Below are 24,209 nucleotides of genomic sequence, written 5' to 3' on the forward strand. Positions count from 1 at the left end.
TAAAACTTATTAATTATCCCAAGTTATAAAAAGTTTTGTGCCATGTGCATCCAAATAAATTTTTATGTTTTCAAAATGAGTCAGTTAAATTGTATTTACCAGTGTAAACTGACGTATTTTCCCCAAAAAGATTAAGTGCAGGTTCTACACGTAATAGGCTGGCCACTCCTTAGCATCGTTAGAGTCTCGCAAGCTTGGATGCCATTATCTGTTGAACAATTTCTCCTTTTTATTTTGATCCGCCTGTGGATCTATTTCAGCTACATTGTGATACTTGGATATTACAGTTTGTTTGGTTGAAATAAATCTATCTTTATGCTTCCGCTGTGCATTATAATTTGTGTTGTTTGACTATGATGATATCAATTACGTCACGATACTCCCTCACCGGGCCCACTGGTGACACGTGGAAATTTGGGGTGTGACACGTGCATCTTTAACAAAGGATCAAGTATCCACAAAAGTCTCCTAAGTTTAATGGGCTTGTCCCCAGTTTTATGGGTTTATCCCCAGTTTTTGGGCTTGTCCCCAGTTTAAGGTATCTACTACCTTCGCCAGTAGCGCACGATTATCCTGGTGCATTTAAAGGCAATGGGACCAGTACCTGCTTTAGGGGCTGACAATTTCATTGTACTGGCTGTATTCAGGATCCTAAGTATAATGGTAGACGCACCATACATCCGTTCCTAAGGTTTCTAGCGTTTTCACGTTAGCTAAGGTTTTGGCATTTTCATGTCACTAAGTTTGGATAGTCACCAGTAAGGGCCATACTCCAGTTTACACAAGATCCTTTGGGCTTGTCCCCAGTTTTTGGGCTTGTCCCCAGTTTTTTGGGCTTGTCCCCAGTTTTTGGGCTTGTACCCAGTTTTTTGGGCTTGTCCCCAGTTTTTGGGCTTGTCCCCAGTTTATTGGGCTTGTTCCCAGATTGTTGGGCTTCTCCCCAGATAATAACTCTTTCTTTACAGTTGGCTTAGTCCCAAGTTGTGTCTCATTTCAGGTTTCTAAAGCTAAACAGTTAAGGATCCTGGATCCTAACTATGTACAAGGGTTTGTCTTTTGGTTATCCCAATTGTAAGTATCAAGGATTTAGGATCCTAACTTGGATTCTCTGGTATGATCGGTATTTACCTTGTCTTTATTCTTGATTTATCTAAGTTACCCTTATTCTTTCACAACAGGATATGTGATCCTAAAGTTATTTCACTTTTTTAACTTTTCGATTGTAGGATATTTGATACTTGATCATATCCTAAACTTTTTGACATAATCTAATTTTTATACTTACATTCTTGACTTATAAATTCAAAGAAATTGTACAATAACAATTGATAAGTAAATCTACACAGAATGAACAACACAAGATAGCCAAAGGTTAAAGTTTTATTTATTTATCATAGTTAACCCTTCAAATGGTTGTCAAAAATTGCCTACCCAAACATATACCAGCAAAACGTGGCCTGTCCGCTTGGGTATGCAAAGGGTGTCCATACTAAAAGTTCGATAAACGCAGGAAATAAAAGGCGAGGGGCATCAAAGGCTTCATCCTCCACAAACAGAAGGACCCATCCACCTTTGTTACCCCCTATTGTTCGAAGGATCGGTGATCCTTAAACCCTAATACTATTGTTCACCATACAAACCATTGTTTAAACATCATCAAACAAAAACCATTGAAACCATAAAAAAATGGGCTCTGGCCGTGTCTAGATAAATCCATTATCGCCCATTGTTGCGGCCTAAACCTTCGCTGCATCGTCACCACCAGCTACCTCTTCCACTGGATCCTTCAGCCCACTGCTACCAGCCTCAATTGCCAAGACCTCCTCAGCTTCCTCTCATCATCCAGCTCCGCTAGCTTCTGCTTCCAAGCCTCCTGATTCCAGGCAGACCTGTCAAAGGAAGGATCCTCAGCCTCCTTAGCCATTTGTAGCTTGATCTTGAGCATGGCGATTGTAGCAGAGAGCTTTGCCCCTTCCATCACCTCTTCCATCTCCTGCTGAGCAGTGATCTGGGTCAGGGTCAGGGCCAACTCCTTCTTCACCAGGTTAAAATCCTTCTCAAGGGAAGAAATCTTCTTGTCCTTGGCCAAGAACATTTGCTGGAAGTCCAGGTTCTTCTGTTCAGCCTCTGCCAGATGGTGATCCAAGATCATTTGGATCTCAGCAAATTTCTGCATAAAAGAAGTATATGTCAGGATCCGTTATCCTCAGAAAGGGAAGTTCAGATTTAAGGATCCAGGATCTTTACCTCAGAGACATACTCCTCGAACTGGTGTTGGATGAGAGGGAGGCCTTCAGTGGGCTCAGAGGTCTTTCTTTTCTTGGCACCCTTGCCCCGTGTGCTCATGCCTTTAGGGTTCAGGATGTTGGGACTGGCAGCTAGTTCCTTCTTGATGGACTTTGAGGAAGCAAATGCATCAAGATCACTGACACTGAACCTGGAAGCTGATTTTAAGGATTTTCCAGCGCCTACAAATGCAAAACACAGATAAGTATTCATATTTTACTTTCACTTAAATATTTATTCAGACACAGATTTGAATACTTACTTGACATTGTGAAGGAACCGGAGGATACTTCTTGTGAATCCTTTTCTTTGGCTTGAAATGTCCTTACAGCGGGATCAAGGTTCCAGAAAGCAGAAACCCTTTCTTTTGTTGTAGGTGTTTCTTGAATGTGAGAGAGCGAGATAGCTGCACAACGAAAACAGAAAGAAGGATCAGTTATCCTTAACAGAAAAAGAATCCTACTTTGGTCCTTGTCTAAGGATCCCATATCCTACCATGGGTGATCCACTTTTTGGGAAGGTCTTTCCCATCTGGGATTGAGTACCTCCTCACAAAGAAGAAATAGCTCTTCCAGTGGGTATCATTTTTGGTGGTTTTGAGGATTGGATGAGGCTGGACAGGTTGTATAACTGACTCAACTCGGACAACCCTATTTCAACACCCTCCTGCTCGATGATGTTCTCAAGGGTATAAAGAACTCTCCACATCATTGGCATGGCTTGTATGTAGCACATGCCCGTGAGTGTGAAGAAGGATTGTGTAAAAGCAGGGAAGGGATAAGAAAACCCTATCAGAAAAGGGGTTGCCGGAAAGGAGATCCAAGCATTAGAAACACAGTCACTCTTCATTGAAGAGTCAAATGATCTGAAGACGGCTCCTGCTAGGAAACAATGGTGAATCCGATCAATTTCAGGATCGGTGAAACGACAGAGTTCCAGTGAAGGATTTTTGGTGACACCTTGGCTTTTCAAAGGGCTGTCCTTCTTAGGATCCTTAGCAGGTGAGGATCAGAGGGTCATCTTCGCCATGGATGCTCGGAAAACAGAAAATCGGAAGAAGAAGAAATCTTAGAGAGAAGGATTAGAGGGATACCTGTTGGAGTCTCCGAATGAAGATTTAAAGGAGAGAAACGCTCGAATTTAAATGCATCTCGATCCTTATCTCTAACCCTGTATATATAATGATGATTTTGCAAGAAGTCTTGTCGCTGATGTCACATTCGCAACGGCTAGTCCGTTGGCAACAGCTAGTTTTTCGCTAACCAAGTTGTTCCGGATCAAATAGAAAATATGAGTCATCTAGTTACAATTAATTCCTCATATTTTGGGGGCAATTGTTAGGGATGGATTTTCATAACGTATGGATCACGGATCCTCAAGTGCAGCCAGGATCACGGATCCTCAGTTCTCTTTGAATTAAGGATCCTCAGAAGACGTTGCAGAATTAAGGATCCTGGATCCTCATTATTATCCTTATACTAACAGTTGTTTCCACTATATTTGAACTTGTTTTGCAAGAGTATTCGAGTGGGACTTGGTCTTGCCGAGATTCCAGAGGAATATACCTTTTAATTCTACACATGCATGGCCTTCGTGACCGTTGTGCAGATCGTGGGAAGCTAGCATCTTTTTTGGATTGTTAGTTTGTTAGCTTATTTCTATTTTTATAAGGGGATAACAAGCTTGATTAGATAGAACAATTAGCAACACACACTGCTCGAGAACTCTCTGCAACTTATTGGCGATTACACACTTTTTGCACACTAGTGATCCTTGTAACAAGCTTGTTGTTATCCCGAATTGTATACATTGTTTGTTTAATATTCTTGGTGATCGGTAGTTTCCATCACCCGAGATTTTTTGTGCCGGAGATCATACATTGATCAAGGGTTTTTTCCTCGTATAAATCCTTGTGTACAACATGCATTTCATTCATACATTGTTCATACATTTGTCCATTTATTCAAGCATCACACCTCACAAAATCGGATTTGGTTGCATTATCCTTGAGTGATATTTGACCAAAACATCCATCACCCGAGGTTTTTTGTGCCGGAGATCATTCATTGTTCAATATAGTTGGGACGCGATGCTCTTTATGACTATTGCATATTGGTTGCATCAAGTTGTAAAACCAATATAAAAACCGAGTGTCCAGAGGTGAATGGAATATACAAAAGGAACAACAATTCACTGGAAATACAGGTAATATTATCTGCTTCTAGAAGCTATTCCGGTTAGAGGTGGAAAAACGGGGCGGGTTGCTTAACGTGTCAAGCCGGTGAGACTGGCTTAATGTTGTTTTTAGTATAATTAAGAAAATTATAATCTTATTTTTTAAACAAAAACAGTTTAACAAGTTTATAGACTTCACCAATAAAGCATAACCTACGTCAAACCATTTACGTTTAAATGGGTTGAAATTGCCACTTTTATTTCTTATCCTCCAAAAAATAAAAATGAAGATATTTTCATTACAGTTATGCTAATCACATTCTGAATTACAGAAATCTATCACAAAACGGGTTGAAATTGCCACTTCTATTTCTTATCCTTTAAATCTTTGACTTAAAAGTTTGACCCATCTGAAAAGACAACCCAAATCAACTCATTCGTAAGTAATGGGCTCACAACTACTGTTTCTAAACAAAATAATATTGAGACCATTTTCTACAATTAATACTGATTACTGCGACATTACACAAAGGTTTCATCTTCTGAGGGTGGCACAATTTGTGTTTAAGGCTACAAAGTGAAGCAAAGCAATGCAGACATTCTTGAAGCCGTTTTTGGGAAATACTGGGACATAGCAGCTGATTGTATATTCGAAACATCTTTTATGAGGCCATCGATCCTAGAGGTTGTTTGTGAAGTTGTAAGAAGAATTTAAACCAATGAAGTTGTTGAGAAAATGGAAGATACAGAGCGCCTGGTGTCAGATGCAGCCATTCGCAAAAAGACGGAGTGTTCGGAAAGGTCAAATAAGCTCAGGGAAACAATAAAACAATTCCTTTTGGTTAAAATAGGGGTCCGGAAGGATTTAAAAGAGATGGATGCCGAGTGCGTGGCTGCTCTAGAACGGGTCGGGCAGACTGAAATGTTGGTGGATGAGCTCGCTATTGATGAGAAGAATTTGGATGACAAGCTGGTGGAATGTAAAGCTAAACTAAACAGTCTTGACTCGTTGGTACGACAACCCCTTTTATAGGTTAATTAAGACGAGTTAAGTTTTAAGGATGTAGCTTTTCCTATAACACTTAAGATTAACTTGTTAAAGATCACAAGACTATGGACTTATTTAGAGTGATGACACACTTATTATCTATCCTCTCTAATAAAGGAATAAAAACTTGGACACGTGTCACTCTCACAGACAACCCCAACCTTTTTTTTCCCGCCCATTACCCACATAACCCACTTGGTTATATCGATCATTTTTTTTACCCGGAAACAAAACACAAGAACATTTCCTACCCTTTCTTCTAGACCCTTTCTTAACTAAACCCTAATTTTATTCCAGCCGCACACACATTCACCCTCTCTTCTCTCTGTACTCTCCATTGAAACACATCTCAATCACCTAAAAGACAAATACCCCCTAACGATTCATTGAGGTATCATCCTTCAAACCTTTTACGTCATCCTTCCTTTGCTAATCTGCTAATAATCTTCTATTTGAAACCCTAGCGCGCGCGCACACACACACACTCTCTCGACTTTCTTCGGCCATGTCATCCCGGCGGCTCATCGCCAACCTCATCTGCTCCAACCTCCATTGTTCCCCGTCCGGATCTCCGTTCACTCACCCATAGATAAACAGAGAGAGAAACAAACCCACCCCCAAAAATCATTCCTTTTGAAGATCTTGATCGACAAAAACGGTGTGTGTTGTTGGTGTGTGTAAACTACAATTGGGTTTGCCATTGTTACCGGTAAAGAATCAAGATTTTTACAAATATGCAAAAGAAAAGAAAAGATGGAGGAAGTTCGATAAAGCTCCTGATCCTTATAAGCTCCCTACGGTGATCATCTTTAACTTTTTTTTAATATAAGTAATGATTCTTGAATGGTGTAATGGTGTAACTAGGGTTTAAGTGGTTTTTTTTTTAATCCTAATTTGTTAGTTAGATTTATCGTTTGAAATGTTATTGTTTGTTTGTTGTTAAGCTAATATTAAAGATTTGTTTTGCTAAAAGTTTTTTGATTTTTTTGGGTAAAATTTGATTATGGTTCCTCTTTTTTAAATTAAGATTGCTGTTTAAAAGTTTAGTCATTGTAAAAGTTGCCAATTTGGGTAGATCATTGTGAAACTGTGCTATTTTATGATTTTAGATGTTAAAGATGTTAATTGCAACGTTTGATTTCTTTGTGCTAATGTGTGGATTTGTTGTTTAATGTTAGTTCAGAAAAGCAATAAGTAATTCGAGTCCTGTAAGAACAGTTTGGTCCATCAAAGGTGTTATTGGTTGATTTAGGAATGATTATATGAATGAGTTGTTATTTTATTTAAAGTGGATGTTAAACAATATTTTTATATAAAGTGGTTGTTAAATAATCAGCACAATTGAGCGTTTCCTTAGGCTGGGTTTTAAAAAGCGCGTTACTCTTATCACAAAATAAATACAATAATATATTGGGGATCTTTAATCTTTAATGTTTAATTTAATGAACCAATTCTTGGGTAATCGCAGGTCATATTTATTTGTTATTTTTCTCTAGACTTATTAATAATATTTGTTATTTTCCCTATAGTAATTCTTGAAATTCTTGAAATTTGAATTGTTATTTTGATAAATTATAAAATTTTGTGGGTTACCAAAATTATGTTCCCAATATATTTGGTAACGTGGAATCTTATATTTCTAGAAAACTAGAAAATGCCATATTTATCATTCTGATTTTGTATTTTGTCATAATTTACTACATTTTGTGATGCAGTCATCGATTCTAAAGATGCAGTCATCGATTCTACCGAGAGGCCACAATTGCCGCGAGCAAACATATTAATGACGAGGAACGCGTTTTTGTTATGCTACTGATACTTGTACTTGCTCTGCTATTCTGCCCCATCCTCCTGGCTGAGGAAGAGTTACGGGCGCGTAAAACAAAAAAATACGCTGATGGGGGACGGGCATACTATGTGTAATGCTTCACTCATTTACGATAAATAATAAAGAAAAAGGCCATTCCATTTCGACAAAAGACCCACACCCAAGTTCCATAGCTTTTGGTCCGCTATCCCGATCATGATTTTCCTACCCCCAGAGGGAAAGGCCCTTCCCTTTTGGGCCGGTTGTGGGCGAGGAGGGATTCGAACCCCCGACACCGTGGTTCGTAGCCACGTGCTCTAATCCTCTGAGCTACAGGCCCCACTGCGTCTCCACTGGATCTGTTCCCGGAAGTACCCTCAAAAAAAGGAACCTTTGCTCTCCTTCCAAAATTTTTGGTAATAACCTGGCCAATCATGTTTTTAATGTCGGATTGACCACGTTCTAAGGTAACTTCTCTTTTTAGAGTGTTTTTTTAATTTTAGACGGCTGAGATTTGATCTCAGCATGCACAAATCAGGATTAGTTTTCTTAGAAACAGTTTCTATTAACGCGGGTTAACAAAATAACTTCCTATATTTTTGGAATTTGAAATCATTCAGTTTTTAAAAGACAACTATAAAAACCATCAAACACCACCTCTTATCTAATCTGCTACTACAACCTTTTCTCCTCTTTAAGCCAGATTGCTACTGGTAAGTTCTTTGTATAAATTCTTATGTTATTTGTTCACTATCATCGTATATAACACTTTCATTCATACTTCGTGTTTGTTTTATGTTATGTTGACGTTCATTAGACTTAATTTTTCATTCGATTCACCATGATTTTCTACTTTATTACAGGTTTGATTATGGAACCTATGGATATCACCTTTCTGAACCACCTTGATGTTTCACACGACAACTACACACTCAAAGTTCGCATTATCAAACTATGGAGGCAACCTTCGTTTAAGGTCCCTGGGGAAACATATGCAATCGAAATGATCCTTATGGATGAGGAGGTATTTTACATATATTCAGACCAATATATATTAATTAATATACATTTTTAGGGTTTTAATGTTTTTATTTGTTCAAGTTTTTAGGTTTTTTTTAAATTTTCGTTAACCTTAACATCGTTACATTTTATTTACTGTATTGATATCTTAAAGTTTTTTAATGTTCAGACGAGATTTACTGTATTCACTGTATGATATCTTTGGTATATTATTCTTTATTATTTGTTTCAGGGCAATAAGATCCAAGCAACTGTAATGAACAAGTACTTCGTTAAGTTTGAAAAGCTGCTGGAAGAGAATGTTTGTCTACTGATCAAGAAACCCTCCTTAGGTGACAATACGTCATCATACAAGTGTGTGGATCATCCACATAAACTTTTTCTGAATTTCGACTCTACAGTTAAAAAATGCAATGATTTCGTGGGACCTATACATGGGTTCTCATTCACTGCCTTTGATCAGCTTCGTGGCAACCTCATTCCTGACGATTCAACTGTTGGTTAGTACACATCATGATACATGATCTTTTATTTCCGCTTTATTTTTGTATTATATCAAGTTGTGTTTATCAAATTCTACTAACTGCAAATTTACTTTAGTATTTGGTTTAGATCTCATTGGCTATGTTCATACCTATTTTGAGATTGAAGAATTCAAACGGAAAAATGGCAAACTATCTAAAAAGATGAACCTTCAGTTACATGATTTAGAGCGAGTCACTTTTTAAATTCCATATTCTTTTTTATTATATATTGTTATGTTATGCACTATTTAAGTTATCAAATTTTTCTAGAGCCCGTAACATTTTTGTTACCTTATTCGATTCCTATGCTGAAAAAATGTGGAATTACCTTTCTAAGAAGGAGGATGGTGTTCTTGCTGTTATTATCTTGCAGTTTGGAAGATATAAGTTTTTGAGAGGTTTTTTAGTCTCCCTTTTTATTCATTTTTAAAAATGGTGTAACGTTTGCTGCTACTGATATTTAGCTTTAATATTTATTAACTCTTAATTTTAATATATGTTTTATTCAGGTCGTGCTTATGTCTCAACGTTTTACAGCGCTAGCAGTCTTTACATTGATGATGACATCGACGAGATTACGGTTTTCAAGAAAAAGTTCGATACTCTCTATTTTAGACAATTATTTTCAATGCATATTCCACGTTTTACACTTATTTGTTTTTACAATATAATTCTATATAGTTTTATCAACAGCTTGCTTGCCAAAGAGGGTGATGAAACTGCTTCAAGCCATCGTGTAACTTCTTCGCTAATGCTTCCCAATTGGCGCGATGATTTCTTGACGAAAACGGTTTATCATACTATGGCAGAAGTCAATGAAATTGATCAGGTACTTTCTTTTTATTTTATTTTTATGTAGATTGTTAACTATGAAAGAATAATAACTGCTTTCACGCCTCATATAGGTCACGACTGTTATTGTTGTTGGTACAATCAAGTGCATTACGCAGGGTATTGAGTGGTTATATAATGCTTGCAAGAAGTGCAACAAGAAGGTTATAACAAAGCACATTGCAAGTGAAATACCTGATGGGTCTGATCAGTTTGAGGAAAAACAAATACTTGAATGCACCAATCAGAGTTGCAATGAACAAGTTGTTTTTGCTATCCCAAGGTTTTATTTTATTTATTGCTATGCTTATTAGTCATCTTTAGATTGTTACATTTTCATTTTCTATCTTTATAATTTTTTTTTAAATTTTATAGGTTCAAAATCCCTTTAAGGGTACAAGATAAAACTGGAGTTTTGTCTTTGACTTTGTTTGACCGTGATGCCCAGAAAATTTTTAAGAAGTCTGCTAAGGAGTTGGTTGATAAAATTTTAGATGTATGGTTTTCTCATTGTGAAATTTCTAAATATTGTGATAGTTATTTCTAAATATTTTCATATTTATACATAGTTTATAATTTCATTTTTTTACAGGGGGAAACTAACATCTTTCCAAATGAGTTCAAAGATTTGGTTGACAAAAAGTTTGCCTTCACGATCGATATAGCCAACTTCAATTTGAAAAACAATTACAAGTTTTTTACAGTGATCAAACTAACTGTGATCCAGCCATAATATCAGATCTCGAAAAGAAATCCAAAGTTGAGCAGGTAATTACTTTTAAAGTTATTTCGTTATCAAGTTTGCATCAATGTTTAACACATCCCTTTTTTTACAATGCAGCCTTCCAGCTTAGAGTCATTTGATGTTCATTGCACTGATTCTCAGTCCCAAGACATGGTTAATATCAAGGTATCACATATAATAGATCTTATCCATAAGGAAGATCCTGGGTCATCACATTATTTATTTCTTTGAAGTTAATAAAACTGTAGAAATGTATCATTTTTTTGTTATTCGTGGCTGCTATTTATTTTGTATTACTTACTTTCGAATATTATGTTTTCAGGATTCAATATCCGGTACCGGTGAGAATGAAACGCCTTTATCAGTTTTGGACATAAGCACCCGAAGGACTTTACTGCAAAATGAAAACACAAAAAAGACAAACATCTATGGCGAATTGAAGCGTAACTTGGTTGAGGTGTACGACCTTGACGAATCCCCCGGTCGATCAGCAACTAAACCCCGTCAAGATCCTACTGAAGGTCTGAAAGGAGATTCCGAGCCAACTCTCTTGGTTCCAAAGATCGAAAAATAATTATGTCTCCCAATTTTGAAGTTTTAAATTTGGTGGTTTTTTAAGTTATCATCGTATTTGTGTTTTCAAAGTTCTCGGATTTTAGTTGTTAATGTTGTTGACTATTTGGATTCTAAGTTTGTTTTTAATGAATAGCCTTTGTTTTCAAATTTTCAGATTTTAGGTATTGATGTTGACAGTTTGGATTAACTTTTGTTTTAATCAATGGTTTTCTATTACGTCAGTGTTTAAATATTTAACTATATAAATCATGTTGTAATTTGTCTTTATTAAATATTAAATATGGTATAACTAATAATTGTTAATTTTACATCTAATAATAATTATATTCACCTTTTTAAATAATTATTTATAACTACACCTAACATCCTTTTTAAATTATTTTTTATTTATAAGTACGCCTAACGTACGATAATATTATTATTTGTATTTCAGTTGCTTTGTATTTCAGTTACTTTGTCTATGATTTTTTTTATATTTGTTTCAAATATTTTAATACATGTATTATCTATAAATAAGTAATTTTTTTATTTACAAACAGTTATCTTATTAATTATTTTTTAACATGTAAAAATTTATACACTTATATGTTTGAATTGAACATTTAAGAAAATATAATTTAAATTAAATGACATTAATGATCATCATTACTTTTGTACAGTTTATAATCGCAACATTCAACATGAGGAGGTTGCCGAAAGAAGAAAAGCAAGAAGACTGTATTTGAATAACAAAAAATTCAATAATATGCGAACCTCAGTTAATGGTCAACATTCTGTGTCGCCAGCCAATAATGTCAATGTATCAATGCATCACAAAGAGAATTTTAATTCAAATAAATCAGTTACAGGCCACCATCCATCATCCAGTATTGGTCTAACAAACATAAATGTTTCAATGCCGTTTAATTGCGTTAATTCAGGTAATTTTGTCACTTATTCAATTATTATATCAACCATGATTTTTATCTATACTTTATTTAATTCATTTTTTTCTTATAGGTGTGTTTAGTTGTAACAGTAAAGATAAAACATCATCAACTTCAAGTTTCATGAGAAGACCTTTATCTTCAATTCATATTACACCAAAAAGTACATTGACATTAAATCAAAATTCAACTTTGACAAGGTTATCATCTGGAAAGCGTAAATTCATAAGTAATCGTGGGACCGTAAGGCCTATACCTATGGTTGACTTGACAGCAAATGAGGATAACAAAGTTCCTGAAATCAACCAAGACACATTAATAGGCATATCAAAAGGTATCACGTAAACTTTTTTATGGGTCTAATTTTTTTTCATTTATTCATTTTTAGAAACTAATTATATAATGTCTTTCGTTTATGCAAAATAAAAAACAACAGATTACTTGGATCATGGTGACCAGATTATAGTATGTCAATTATGTCATGCTAAATTATGGAAATCTGAGGCAAATAGGGGACCAAAAAAGGCAAACAAATCAGACTTTTCGCTTTGTTGTGGCTATGGTAAAGTTGTGTTACCAGAACTAAAAGAACCTCCTCAAAATTATAAAGATCTATACTTTGGTGGAGATTCCAAAAGCAAGTTTTTCTTAAAAAATATCCGTCGCTATAATTCGATGTTCTCATTCACTATTCACTTCAATGGGAGGGAGAATTGACAGAACTGTCAATCGTGGAAACGCTCCATTCGTCTTCAGATTAAGTGGACAAAATTATCATACAATAGGAAGTCTTTTACCCCAGGAAGGTGAAGAGACAAAATTCAGCCAGTTGTATATATATGACACAGATAATGAAGTTTCCAACAGGCAAAGTGCTTTTGGGTATGTGTTTACCTTTTCTATGTCAATTCATATTTATGTTATTAATTACATTCTAAATATAAAGTCACTAATATAATTGCCTTCAAATTGTTATAAAATAACAGTAATTCAAGGAATTCGTCTTCATCAAATGAACAAGCTATTGATGTGGAAATTATAGAAGAACTAAAATGTATGTTAGATTCTCATAATGCGTTGGTTAAAAGTTATCGGATGGCTAGAGATTGTTTTAAACATAATCCTCATATTGATCTAAAGCTCCGTCTTATTGGTAAGAGATCGTAAGACGGAAGAACATACAACCTACCGGAAGCATCTGAAGTTGCTGCATTGGTTGTTGGAGACATAACTCAGGCTGTTGAAAATCGAGATATTGTTGTCAAAACTAAAACAGGGCGTATAGAGCGAATTAGTGAATTACATCCTTCTTATCTTGCTCTCCAATATCCTCTGTTATTTCCTTATGGGGATGATATGTATAGAGTTGACATTCCGCACAGAGGTGTTACACCCTCAAGTGATAGCAAACGGCCTATGTGTACAATGAGAGAATTTTTTGCTTATCGAATCCAGGACCGGTGAATACTTTCTCACTCCTTCATAATGCAAAACGGCTTTTCCAACAATTTGTGGTTGATGCATACACTATGATTGAGAGTGAAAGGTTGTTTTACATACGCAGACAACAAACTCATTTGAGATCAGATTCTTTTGAGAACATACGGAACGCAAATAATGAGGGAAACAAAGATATGTCGAAAATGGGCACTCGTGTCATACTTCCTTCTTCTTTCACTGGCGGTTCTCGCTATATGATGCAAAACTATTTAGATGCAATGGCTCTATGCAAATGGTTCGGCTATCCAGATTTCTTCATTACTATTACATGTAATCCAAAGTGGCCGGAAGTCAAAAGATTTTTGAAAGACACTATCATTAAACCTGAAGACAGGCCAGACATATTATGCAGAATTTTTAAAATGAAGCTTGATTCCATAATCAAAGACTTGAAAGACAATGAGTTACTTGGAAAAGTTAATGCAGGTATGTTTCCTTTCAAATACATATTTTTACTATTCGCAACTTATAACTGTTATGCGCTGTTATTTGAATACTTTTTATTTTTGTTTTTGAAACATTTTAATTTTTTATTATTCAATATTTTTTATTTATAAATAATAATATTTAGTTTCTCATACTATGTAGTGGTTTATACCGTTGAATTTCAAAAACGTGGACTTCCTCATGCGCACATTTGTATATTTATGCATTCGAATAGCAAGATAGCGTTTGTTGATTATCTAGATCCAATCATTTCTGCTGAAATTCCTGATAAAAGTGAAGATCCCGAATTGTATAGACTTGTGGGAGAATTCATGATTCATGGTCCTTGTGGTGTTCACAATATGAATTGCCCATGCATGATCGACCGAAAATGTTCCAAAAAGTTTCCAAAGAAGTTCATTAATGATACATGCTTGGATAAAAAAGGCTTTCCATTATACTGTAGAAGAGATTTGGGTTCATTTGTTGAAAAATCTGGTGTCAAATTAGATAACAGGTATGTCGTTCCATATAATAAACTGCTCTTAAAAAGATACCAGGCACACATTAACGTTGAGTGGTGCAATCAAGTTGGTTCTATCAAATATTTGTTTAAGTACATTAACAAAGGTCCAGATAAAACAACTCTTAGAGTCGTGGAAAGTGACAATCAAGATGATCAGGAACCAGCAATAGATGAGATAAACCAGTATTATGATTGTAGATACATTTCTGCATGTGAATCATCATGGTGAATTTTTTCATATGATGTTCACTATAGGCATCCTTCAGTTATGCGACATCCTTTCCATCTACCTGGTCAACAAAATATAATTTACGGTGCAGACGATGACATTGATAATGTTCTCAACAAACCATCTGTTGCTTCTTCAATTTTCTTATCTTGGATAAAGTGTAACGAAAAATTGCCAGCAGCACGAGAACTCACGTACGTTGAGTTTCCTACAAAATTTGTTTATAAATTGAATACTCGGACTTGGGAACCAAGGCAAAGAGTTGGTTCAATGGTAGGATTCATTCTGTGTTCCCTTCTGCCGGTGAAGGATATTTTTTAAGAATTTTGTTAAACAAAGTAAAAGGACCCAAATCATTTGAAGATATTCGAACAGTCAACGGACATGTATATCCTACATTTAGAGATGCATGTTATGCTCTTGGACTTTTGGACGATGACAACGAGTATATTGAAGCTATTAAGGAAGCAAATATTTATGGAAATGCTTATTATCTACGAACATTATTTGGAACAATGCTAATGTCTGGTAGTTTGTCTAGACCGGATTTTGTATGGGAAAATACATGGAAATATTTGTCAGATGAAATTATCTACAAACGAAAAAACGCTTTAGATGTTGATGGTACGCTTTCTTTTTTCATTTTATCATTATTTAATAATTGGTTAATTTCTTTAAAATTATTTATCACTAATTTTAATGATTGTTGATTCATTTAATTTTATTATTGTATCTTTACACATTGTTATAACTTATATATATATATATATATATATATATATATATATATATATTGTTTACATTTTACAGAATTACCGTATTCAGAATATCAAATCAAGAATTTGGCTTTGTTAGAAATCGAGAAATTCTTACTTCGTAATAACTCATCGCTGAGAAACTATACAACTATGCCTTATCCTGATGACGAGTCTATTTCTTCAGCAAACAATCGTTTGATTAACGAAGAGTTATCTTACGACCAAAGTACACTGGAAAATGAGTTAAATACTATGTTAATAGCTTTAACAGATGAACAACGACACGTTTTTGATGATATCATGGAAGTTGTTAGGCGAAACAAAGGAGGTGTTTTTTTTCTTTATGGATACGGTGGTACTGGTAAGACTTTTCTATGGAAGTCATTATCTGTAGCCATTCGAAGTAAAGGTGAAATTGTATTAAATGTTGCTTCAAGTGGTATTGCATCTTTGTTACCATCAGGAGGTAGAATAGCGCATTCTAGATTTGCCATTCCTTTGAATCTAAATGAGGATTCTCTTTGCCGAATTAAGCCTGGGACCGATATTGCACATCTATTACAAAAAACGCAACTTATTATTTGGGATGAAGCTCCGATGATTCACAAACATGCATTTGAAGCATTGGATAGAAGTTTAAAAGACATACTCAGTGATGATTCTTCAAATAACATAGATTTACCGTTTGGAGGAAAGGTAATTGTGTTTGGCGGTGACTTTCGACAGATTCTTCCGGTTATTCCTAATGGTTCTAGACAAGACATTGTTAATGCTTCATTAAGTTCATCGTACATTTGGAACAAATGCAAACTTCTTAAGCTAACAAAAAATATGAGATTAACCATCGGAAGTGACAAATCGGTTATTAAAAAGACCAAAGATTTTGCCAAATGGCTTCTGGATTTGGGAGAGGGAAAGGTTGGTGGAGCAAATGATGGTGATGCTGTAATCGATATACCTAAAGATATCTTGATTATTGATTCTATCAATCCGATTGATAGTTTAATAAACTTTGTGTATCCTTCAATCCTTGAAAATTTCAAAGATCCAAATTTCTTTCAAGAAAGAGCAATTCTTGCTCCAAAAAATGAGATTGTGCATGAAATCAATGATAAGTGTTTCCTGGTGATCAAAAGGAGTATCTTAGTTCTGATTCAATATGCCAATCCGAGAATGTAAATGAGAATATACAACACAATGTATACCCTCCGGATGTTCTAAATGGTCTTAAACTTTCAGGGATGCCGAATCACAAGTTAGTTTTAAAAGTTGGTGTTCCGGTAATGCTTTTACGTAACATTGATCAGAAAAATGGCTTATGCAACGGGACTAGATTACAAGTCATTACACTCGGTGATCGTGTTACAGAAGCGAAGATCATTTCAGGAAGTAACATTGGAACACAGACTTTTATTCCAAGAATCAATTTGTCACCATCAGATAAACGAATTCCTTTCAAGCTACAAAGAAGACAGTTCCCACTTTGTGTTTGTTTCGCAATGACAATAAACAAGAGCCAGGGTCAATCATTATCAAAGGTTGGTTTATTTCTAAGGCAACCTGTATTCACTCACGGTCAACTCTACGTGGCACTCTCAAGAGTTAAAAGCATGGACGGTTTAAAAGTTCTAATCTTAGACAGTGAAGGAAAAATTACAAATAAAACAACCAATGTTGTTTACAAAGAGATATTCTCAAATTTGTAGTTTTTCTTGGATTTTTTCTCACTCTGTCAATGTTTTCTTATCATATGTAACTTTGGATTGATAATCAATTTGCTTGAAGTTTATTGTTTCCATATTTATTTTGTGTTTTATTTAATTGCTTCTTACCTATTTGAAAACATATTATTTTGTCCGCCCCGTGAAATTCACGGGTATTAGCACTAGTATTATTATAATTATTGACATATATTAAAATTTCCCAAGCTTTATTTTCCTTGTAATGTCTCAAAAGTGTTCTGAGTACAAAGTATACAATAATTAGCAACCGAATTCAATATGTTGTATTGATTAGTTTTTACACACGGACCGTCCATGTTTTGTTGGAATCAAGGGTTTTTTTTTCGTTAAAATAAAAACTAAGAGACTCAAATAAAACAAATATGAAACTTGATTTTTATTTTCAATTATAAGCTAAAATAGCAGTTGATGGCTACTTTGGGTCAGCATTCGTTAAGGGACGAGCCAGATAAGTGGTTGTGGAAGTCGAAGGATGTCAAAGTGGATTAGTGGAATTCGGAGTCAAAATAGGTTCGCGTGGATATAGAAGAACCGGGGGAAGTGGATGGTCAAAATTGTCGAAGGTGACTTGCTGTGTGTGGAGGGCGTTAAGCGGTAAGATTCCCACAACCATGGTGTTGGCGGCTGGAGAGGTGGTAGCTTTTGGAGACGGAAAATGTCCTTCATGTGACGTTGACGATGAGACCACTGACTACTTGTTAGTGTCTTGCACTCTTGCTCATTTGCTAATAAGATGGTATGGTGGCAAGTGTGCGCGTGGACTCGAGTCCCATCTAGGCCAGCTTTGATTTGGTTTCGCAGATGCTTTAACATGGAGCTGAACAAGAAAATGAAACTGGTGATATATGCGATTTTCCTCATGACTATAATACTACTTCATAAAGTAGAAGTTCAACATAAATCCTAGCCACTAGTACTTAATAACTTGCCCATTCTCCCTCACAGTAGTACTACTTCATTTTCAGGTTCTGGTTCCACAGTCACTGTAGCATCCTCCTCCTCCTCCACAGCCTGATTTATGGCGTTTGACCCCTTTCGTATCATTGTTTTCACCATCACCTAACATTTAGCCGCATGTACAAAGCCATTACTACAGAATCTTGTTGTTGTATCATTAATTAATTAGGAGGCTTCAAATATTAGTAGTAAAATAATCAGACAGAGAAACTTACTTTGGCGTTTGGTTGTAACATGCTCCTCCTCTTCTTTGGTATCATGATCACCTGACATTTACAAAGCCATTAGTTCTGAATCTTGTTGTTTGTATCATTAATTATTAGGAGGCTTCAACTAATCATAGAAAGAGAGAGGAACTTACTTTGGCCTTTGTCGACAGGCGGCACATACCAGGAATCTTTATCAGCAAATGGATGATCCAGATTCTTTGTGTAAAAAAACTTCAGCTGGACTTTACCATCCTCATCATAAGTGGGGTAATGAACCTTACCATAGCCATGTATTAAAAGCTCACGCTCCTCACTATCAGTATCAGAAAATACGCGCTCCTCTGGATTGTCCGGTTCCAGTCCCAGGATCTCTACCTTGTACTGCTCAAAAGGAATACCGTCCGCATAAGTGTCCAAAGACGTCACTCCTTGCGGTCCGCAAGGAGGTCGCTGGCAGCAAGTTTTGAGCTGGCATTGCAGCCTGCTCCCTTGTGCCACCTAGCTCCGATTTGTGCCACATTTCTCCTTCGTCCTACACCTGTTGAGACACTAATCAACACCTTAAAGCTCCAGGGACACTTGGCATCACCTTGTGATCCTTGCTCAAGTATAAATAGAGGTGTTCTTCATCCATTCCAACTTGCACCTTCAATCTTAAAGAAATTGGTCGGTACAGTGATGGTAAGGATGATGTCGGCTGAAGGAGAAGTTGAGGATGGTGTCGGCCGGAGGAGAAGCAGGGGAGCAGAGGATGAGGGGTGAAGCAGAGGTTGAGCAGCGACGGGTTATCTGAAGTATTTCTCTCTCTTGAAAGCGACAGTGTGATAAGTATGAGGTTACAGACACGCAAGCGGGACACGCGGCTCCCAAAGAAAGCTTACAATGAAAACAGCACAGCTTACAACACTTGTAAGCTTGAAACACGCCTAAAGCTAAATGTACAACTACATTAAGCAATTTTATGTTGCTAATAATAATTTATAGTTATTAATAGGGGTAGTTTTATAAAAACCTATCAGTTATAAACCATTTTTATAATTTAAAATCCACTTTTAATTATTCTAAAATTGATCCAAAAACAAAAACATAGAAAAAGAATAAAAAATAATAATAACGGGAACATCCAAAGTGTAACAACAACGAAACGATCCACTGGACTGAAACTGTTTCTTGTGTTTAGATTATGTTCGTTTTATTCTGACTTTGCAGACTTCCATCTTCTTCAATTCAATAATAGATACCCAACCAGAACCCTACTCGTAAATTAAACAACACCTTTATTGAAATTATATTATTAGGGGTTTTGATCTATAAAACAAAACGATTTGATAGAGATATTATGGTTTTACGTCAAGTAGCCGAATCTGAATTTCCGGCAAGATAAGAATGTGACGAGGTATGACCCGAATCGGTTAACCCGACCCGGTCATTACCTATTATTTTATTATAAATAAATAATCATAGACGTTTGTTCTAGAACATTCCATCTTGCATGGATAAATCACGTAACTAAATCCCCAACTTTTTGGGAAGATCACGGAGATCCCTAACTTATCGGAGCCCATCCTAGGTTAAGGAAACCCTAATGGTAAACTATAAATAGAGGTAAACATCAAAAGTATGGATCATCTTGCTCTAGCTTTACTCTCTTCTCTACACCTTCTCTTTTACTCCCAAAACCGAGACTTATTCTCACGCCGGAGGATGGTTGTAGGAATAACCCCATTCCTGTAACGAGTCCTAACGGTGTTCTGTTTTGCAATTAAGTTGTTTGGATCGCCAAACGTTGAAGTCCTCGTTGGATACTACCGTGAAGGTCAGCGTTTCTTCATTGGCGCCATCCGTGGGACTAGATTAGTAGCAACAACAAGACTGAACCCGATGGCAAGCGATCAGAACATAGTAGTAACACCAAGCCAACTAACAATCCGTTGTCGGAAACAAGCCCTGTTATCTCCATGCCGGTTTCACCGGTTGTAACCAGGTCACTCGACTTGGAGTTTGAAGCAGAGGGACCCCCACCAGGTTTTGCTGGTACTACCGTTGCCTCTTCTGGGACGAAGGCAACAGATTTATTTTCATACACTTTTTTACAACTCCAGTCGGCCGGACCAGTCACAACAGGCGTAAACGTTTTCGCCTCAGCCACAACCTCCAGTGTACAGACTATACGTCATAGCACTATGCCGGTTATCACATCAGTTAGCCCCAGCACCGTCATACCGCAGGTTGGCGCACCCCAATACTATCAACCTTCGGTCACTTATGCCATTCCACCTCTGTATTCAGCAGCACTGACAGCGGCGTTATCCACGCCGCCCCATCAACATGTGGTCATGCCGGCGGGAATAATGAACGCTCCGGTTACCCCAGGAAATCAGGCTTATTTTCCCGGGTATTATTTCGCTCCCCCGTACGGGTACTTACCCCAATACAATACCCCAACGTATACTCCCCAGGGAGGACCACAAGGTTACTTTCAACAATCACCATACGCGGCGTATATGCCGCCTTTGTGGACTTTCCCAGTATCTCAACCAGTTTACAGTCAAACCCCTCCCTCGGCGGAACCCACATATGATAGGGGAAATACGTCTAGGCCTCGTTTCTCTCCAGGAAGAGGCACAAGCTCAACAGTGAACATTACTCCAATTCCACCCCCTGTCACCCAGGGTGTCAGCTAGGGCGGGATAACCCCCCCTGTGCAACCCATCAATGTGGAAGAAGACGAACTTACCAGACCTTATAAGCCGGTAGATGCTACTTTCAAATCCAAATTTACCAGAAGAATAGCAGAAGCTCCTATCATGGAAAAGCCTAAGATGCCTCAGACGGTAGGCAAATATGCCGGGCTAAGCGATCCAGATGATCATCTTAACCTATTCAAAAGTGCGGGGGAAGTAGCCTGTTGGCCTATGCCTCTCTGGTGCAAGATGTTTGTCCAAACACTGGTAGGCGCGGCTCGCGTTTGGTGGGACAGTCTGCCCACGGGGGAAATTGACAGTTTTGAAGATCTAGAAGCTAAGTTCATCTTACAATTCAGCTAGCAGCGCAGGCACACAAAAGATCGAAATGAGCTCCTCCACATTCGCCGGCGAGACAATGAAACGGTGGAAAGTTTCATCGTTAGATTCAATAAAGAAAGCCTGGCAATCCCGGGTGTCACAAATGATCTGGCGTGTGGAGCTTTCCTACAAGGAGTAAACGACGACGAGTTGTTAAGAACACTTCATGGAAGAGATGGCGTGCCTCCCACCATCGATGAAATACTGAGGATAGCTAAAGTGTACGTTATACAAGAAAAGGCCGTAGCCGCCAGTCACGCGGCCAACAGGAAAAAGGAGGCTCTGAAAAAACCAAGAAGACAGAGAGCAACGAGATTCTAAAGGTAAGGGTAGAGGAGACCGATACCAAAGGAATGATAGGACGGACTCACGATATGATAGATCCAGAAACGCCTATTCAAGGAATGAGTCCTCTAAACCGCGATCCGACTACCCCAACCTGAGCAAGACACCAGCAGAGATCATAGCTTCAGAGAACCTCAAGTTTAATCCTCCAAAGCTGCTGAAAGACAACCCCAACAAAGATACAAGTAAATATTGTGAGTACCACAAAGGAAGCGGCCACGATACAAACGACTGCTTTCAGCTAAAGAAGCAGATTGAATACTTCGTGAAAGCAGGTAAACTGGCACATCTAGTGAGGGATATCAAGCAGGGCCCGCCCCCCGTCAAGGAAGAAAACGACAAGGCGGCGGGTAAAAGACCGCAAGAGCTAAATATTGTATACGCAGATAAGGGAAAAAGGGCAAAGCGGAGTTTCTCAACGCTCGAACCCTGGATGTTAGCGACCATGACCATCGAGCCTCGCGTAGAAGATTTACACCTCACCACGGATGCTCTGATCATATCCGCTGCAGTAGGGGATTGTCACATGAGAAGGATCCTGGTAGATACCGGGAGTTCAGAAGACATTATCTACGAACACTGTTTCAATAGAATGCAACCAGAAGACAAAAGGCTGATTGACTCAGTGCACGCCCCTATTAAAGGTTTCACAGGAGAAAAGGTTGACCCTATTGGTCAGATTACCTTTCCAGTCACATTTGGACAAAACCCTCGGGAAAGGACCATACTCCTAACATTCCTTGTGGTACGTGCTGAGTCGTACCACAATGTGATCATTGGAAGGTTCACCCTAGGAAAATTGGACGCTATAGTCTCCACGGCGCGAGGTTTTATGAAGTTTCCTACCCCGCAGGGTGTTGCAACGGTGTTTCGTGACAAACTAAGGGAGGTATTGAACACCAAAAGATGTCGCCAAGGACCTACCGGGGCCATCGGCCCGGAAAGATGGGTATTAAGCACACGCCACCCGGATCAGACAATTACGATAGGAGATAGCCTTTCCCCTGAGGTTAAAAACGATTTGAAACAGCTGCTGAGAAGGAATGTAGACATCTTTGCTTTCGAACATTCTGACATGACGGGAATACCCCGCGATAAGGCAGAACACAAGCTAGCAACACTCCCCGGCATTAAGCCAGTCGCATAGGGTAAGCGTAGTATGGCTCCGGATCGAAAGGCAGCGGTTGTCAGAGAAGTACGAAAGTTGGTGGAAGCCGAAATCCTCAGAGAAACACAATATCATACATGGGTATCAAACCCTGTGATGGTAAAGAAACCTGATGGCACATAGTGGATGTGCATTGATTTTAAAGATCTGAACAAAGCATGCCCCAAAGATGCATACCCACTGCCCGAGATGGACTTCAAGGTTGACTCCCTGGTCCCTTATAGGTATAAGTGCTTTTTAGACGCCTATAAAGGGTATCACCAGATCAAGATGTCCAAAGAAGACGAAGAAAAAACGGCGTTTCACACCGACGTGGGCATCTTTTGTTACACTAAGATGCCTTTCGGCTTACGAAACGCCGGAGCCACTTACCAGCGACTCATGGATAAAGCCTTCGAGACACAAATCGGTAGAAACTTAGAAGTATATGTTGATGATCTGGTAATCAAGAGTAGGGAAGAAAAACAAATGCTGGAAGACATTGAAGAAACTTTCCAAAGGCTCAGAGAATACAATATCAAACTCAACCCCAAGAAGTGAATGATCGGGGTAGAGGAAGGAAAGTTCTTGGGCGTGGTAGTCACCCGGGACGGATTTAAAGCTAACCCGGAAAAGGTAGCCGCCATAACGCGGATGCCCTCTCCCAAGACTTTGAAAGAAGCGCAAGCGTTAAATGGGCGTTTAGTGGCTATAAACATATTCTTAGCAAGGCATGCCGAAAGATCTTTGCCATTCATAAAGATACTAAAAGATTGCCTCAACAAGAAGAATTTCAAATGGACCAGCGAAGCGGAAGAAGCCCTACAAGACATGAAACGCTTCATCGAAAAACTACCCATGTTGACAGCGCCATTCCCTAACGAACTGCTTAAAATGTATTTGGCGGCAGCCCATAATGCGGTAAGCGTGGTACTCATGGTGGAAAGAGATGGGAAGCAAACACCTATATATTACATCAGCCGGGTGTTGGCGGGACCCGAAACGTGGTATCCAACCCTGGAAAAGTTGGTACTAGCATTGGTTCACGCCACCCGCCGATTGCGAAGATATTTTCAAGGACACTGCGTACAGGTCTTGACGAATTAACCGCTGCAACAAATTTTGCACAAGCCTGAAATATCCGGAAGATTGGCCAAATGGGCGATTGAATTAGGAGCTTTGGATATCGAATATCGAAAACGAACAGCAGTCAAAGGGCAGGTGATCGCCGACTTCTTGGCTGAAATTTCTGAGGGAGAAACTATATTGGACCCCGCTATCCAGGACATCCCGGAATCCAGTACTGCCAGGCAAACCTGGAAACTTTACACTGACGGATCATCTAGTGGAAAAGGTTCCAGGGCAGG

General features: G+C 37.9%; 2 protein-coding genes, 1 long non-coding RNA gene and 1 other non-coding gene across 10 annotated transcripts; 2 read left to right on the forward strand and 2 right to left on the reverse strand.

Annotated features, from left to right (window-relative positions):
• Positions 1-5,742: 5,742 nt before the first annotated feature.
• LOC110940744 lies at positions 5,743-11,159 on the forward strand. 7 transcript variants are annotated; one of them, XM_035990494.1, is made up of 12 exons: positions 5,743-6,308; positions 7,225-7,783; positions 8,180-8,340; positions 8,569-8,836; positions 8,937-9,258; positions 9,370-9,454; positions 9,542-9,689; positions 9,766-9,974; positions 10,067-10,187; positions 10,284-10,459; positions 10,533-10,601; positions 10,759-11,142. In XM_035990494.1, the coding sequence occupies exons 5-10, from the start codon at positions 9,177-9,179 to the stop codon at positions 10,422-10,424; spliced, it is 786 nt and encodes a 261-aa protein (XP_035846387.1). In that variant the 5' UTR covers positions 5,743-6,308; positions 7,225-7,783; positions 8,180-8,340; positions 8,569-8,836; positions 8,937-9,176; the 3' UTR covers positions 10,425-10,459; positions 10,533-10,601; positions 10,759-11,142. The 7 variants fall into 7 exon arrangements, with proteins under 7 accessions (XP_035846387.1, XP_035846388.1, XP_035846389.1 ...); XM_035990495.1 differs by having other exon boundaries at positions 8,949-9,258; XM_035990496.1 differs by having other exon boundaries at positions 9,131-9,258.
• On the reverse strand, positions 7,583-7,656 carry TRNAR-ACG. Its single transcript has one exon. It is a non-coding gene; the product is annotated as a tRNA-Arg (tRNA).
• A 6,266-nt stretch (positions 11,160-17,425) lies between the features above and the next one.
• LOC110940743 lies at positions 17,426-19,172 on the reverse strand. The gene is made up of 3 exons (XR_002593500.2): positions 18,438-19,172; positions 18,292-18,342; positions 17,426-18,178 (listed from the first exon to the last, which is right to left on the reverse strand). It is a non-coding gene; the product is annotated as an uncharacterized LOC110940743 (long non-coding RNA).
• Positions 19,173-21,092: 1,920 nt separating this feature from the next.
• LOC110943308 lies at positions 21,093-22,842 on the forward strand. Its single transcript, XM_022185059.1, has 3 exons — positions 21,093-21,236; positions 21,333-21,571; positions 21,732-22,842. The coding sequence occupies exons 1-3, from the start codon at positions 21,093-21,095 to the stop codon at positions 22,840-22,842; spliced, it is 1,494 nt and encodes a 497-aa protein (XP_022040751.1).
• Positions 22,843-24,209: the final 1,367 nt, after the last annotated feature.

The sequence above is a fragment of the Helianthus annuus genome, chromosome 5 (assembly GCF_002127325.2).
Source record: "Helianthus annuus cultivar XRQ/B chromosome 5, HanXRQr2.0-SUNRISE, whole genome shotgun sequence".
Taxonomy (NCBI): domain Eukaryota; kingdom Viridiplantae; phylum Streptophyta; class Magnoliopsida; order Asterales; family Asteraceae; genus Helianthus; species Helianthus annuus.

Bases quoted from the DNA above. Each gene is read 5' to 3' on its own strand.
- LOC110940744 (XM_022182301.2), top strand. From the start codon at position 8,188: ATGGAACCTATGGATATCACCTTTCTGAACCACCTTGATGTTTCACAC. The intron at 9,455-9,541 runs GTTCGATACTCT...AATTCTATATAG, and splicing joins ATTACGGTTTTCAAGAAAAA to TTTTATCAACAGCTTGCTTG. The intron at 9,975-10,066 runs GTTTTATTTTAT...TAAATTTTATAG, and splicing joins GTTGTTTTTGCTATCCCAAG to GTTCAAAATCCCTTTAAGGG.
- LOC110943308 (XM_022185059.1), top strand. From the start codon at position 21,093: ATGGAAAAGCCTAAGATGCCTCAGACGGTAGGCAAATATGCCGGGCTA. The intron at 21,237-21,332 runs GTAGGCGCGGCT...CAATTCAGCTAG, and splicing joins AGATGTTTGTCCAAACACTG to CAGCGCAGGCACACAAAAGA. The intron at 21,572-21,731 runs GTACGTTATACA...ACGATATGATAG, and splicing joins ATACTGAGGATAGCTAAAGT to ATCCAGAAACGCCTATTCAA.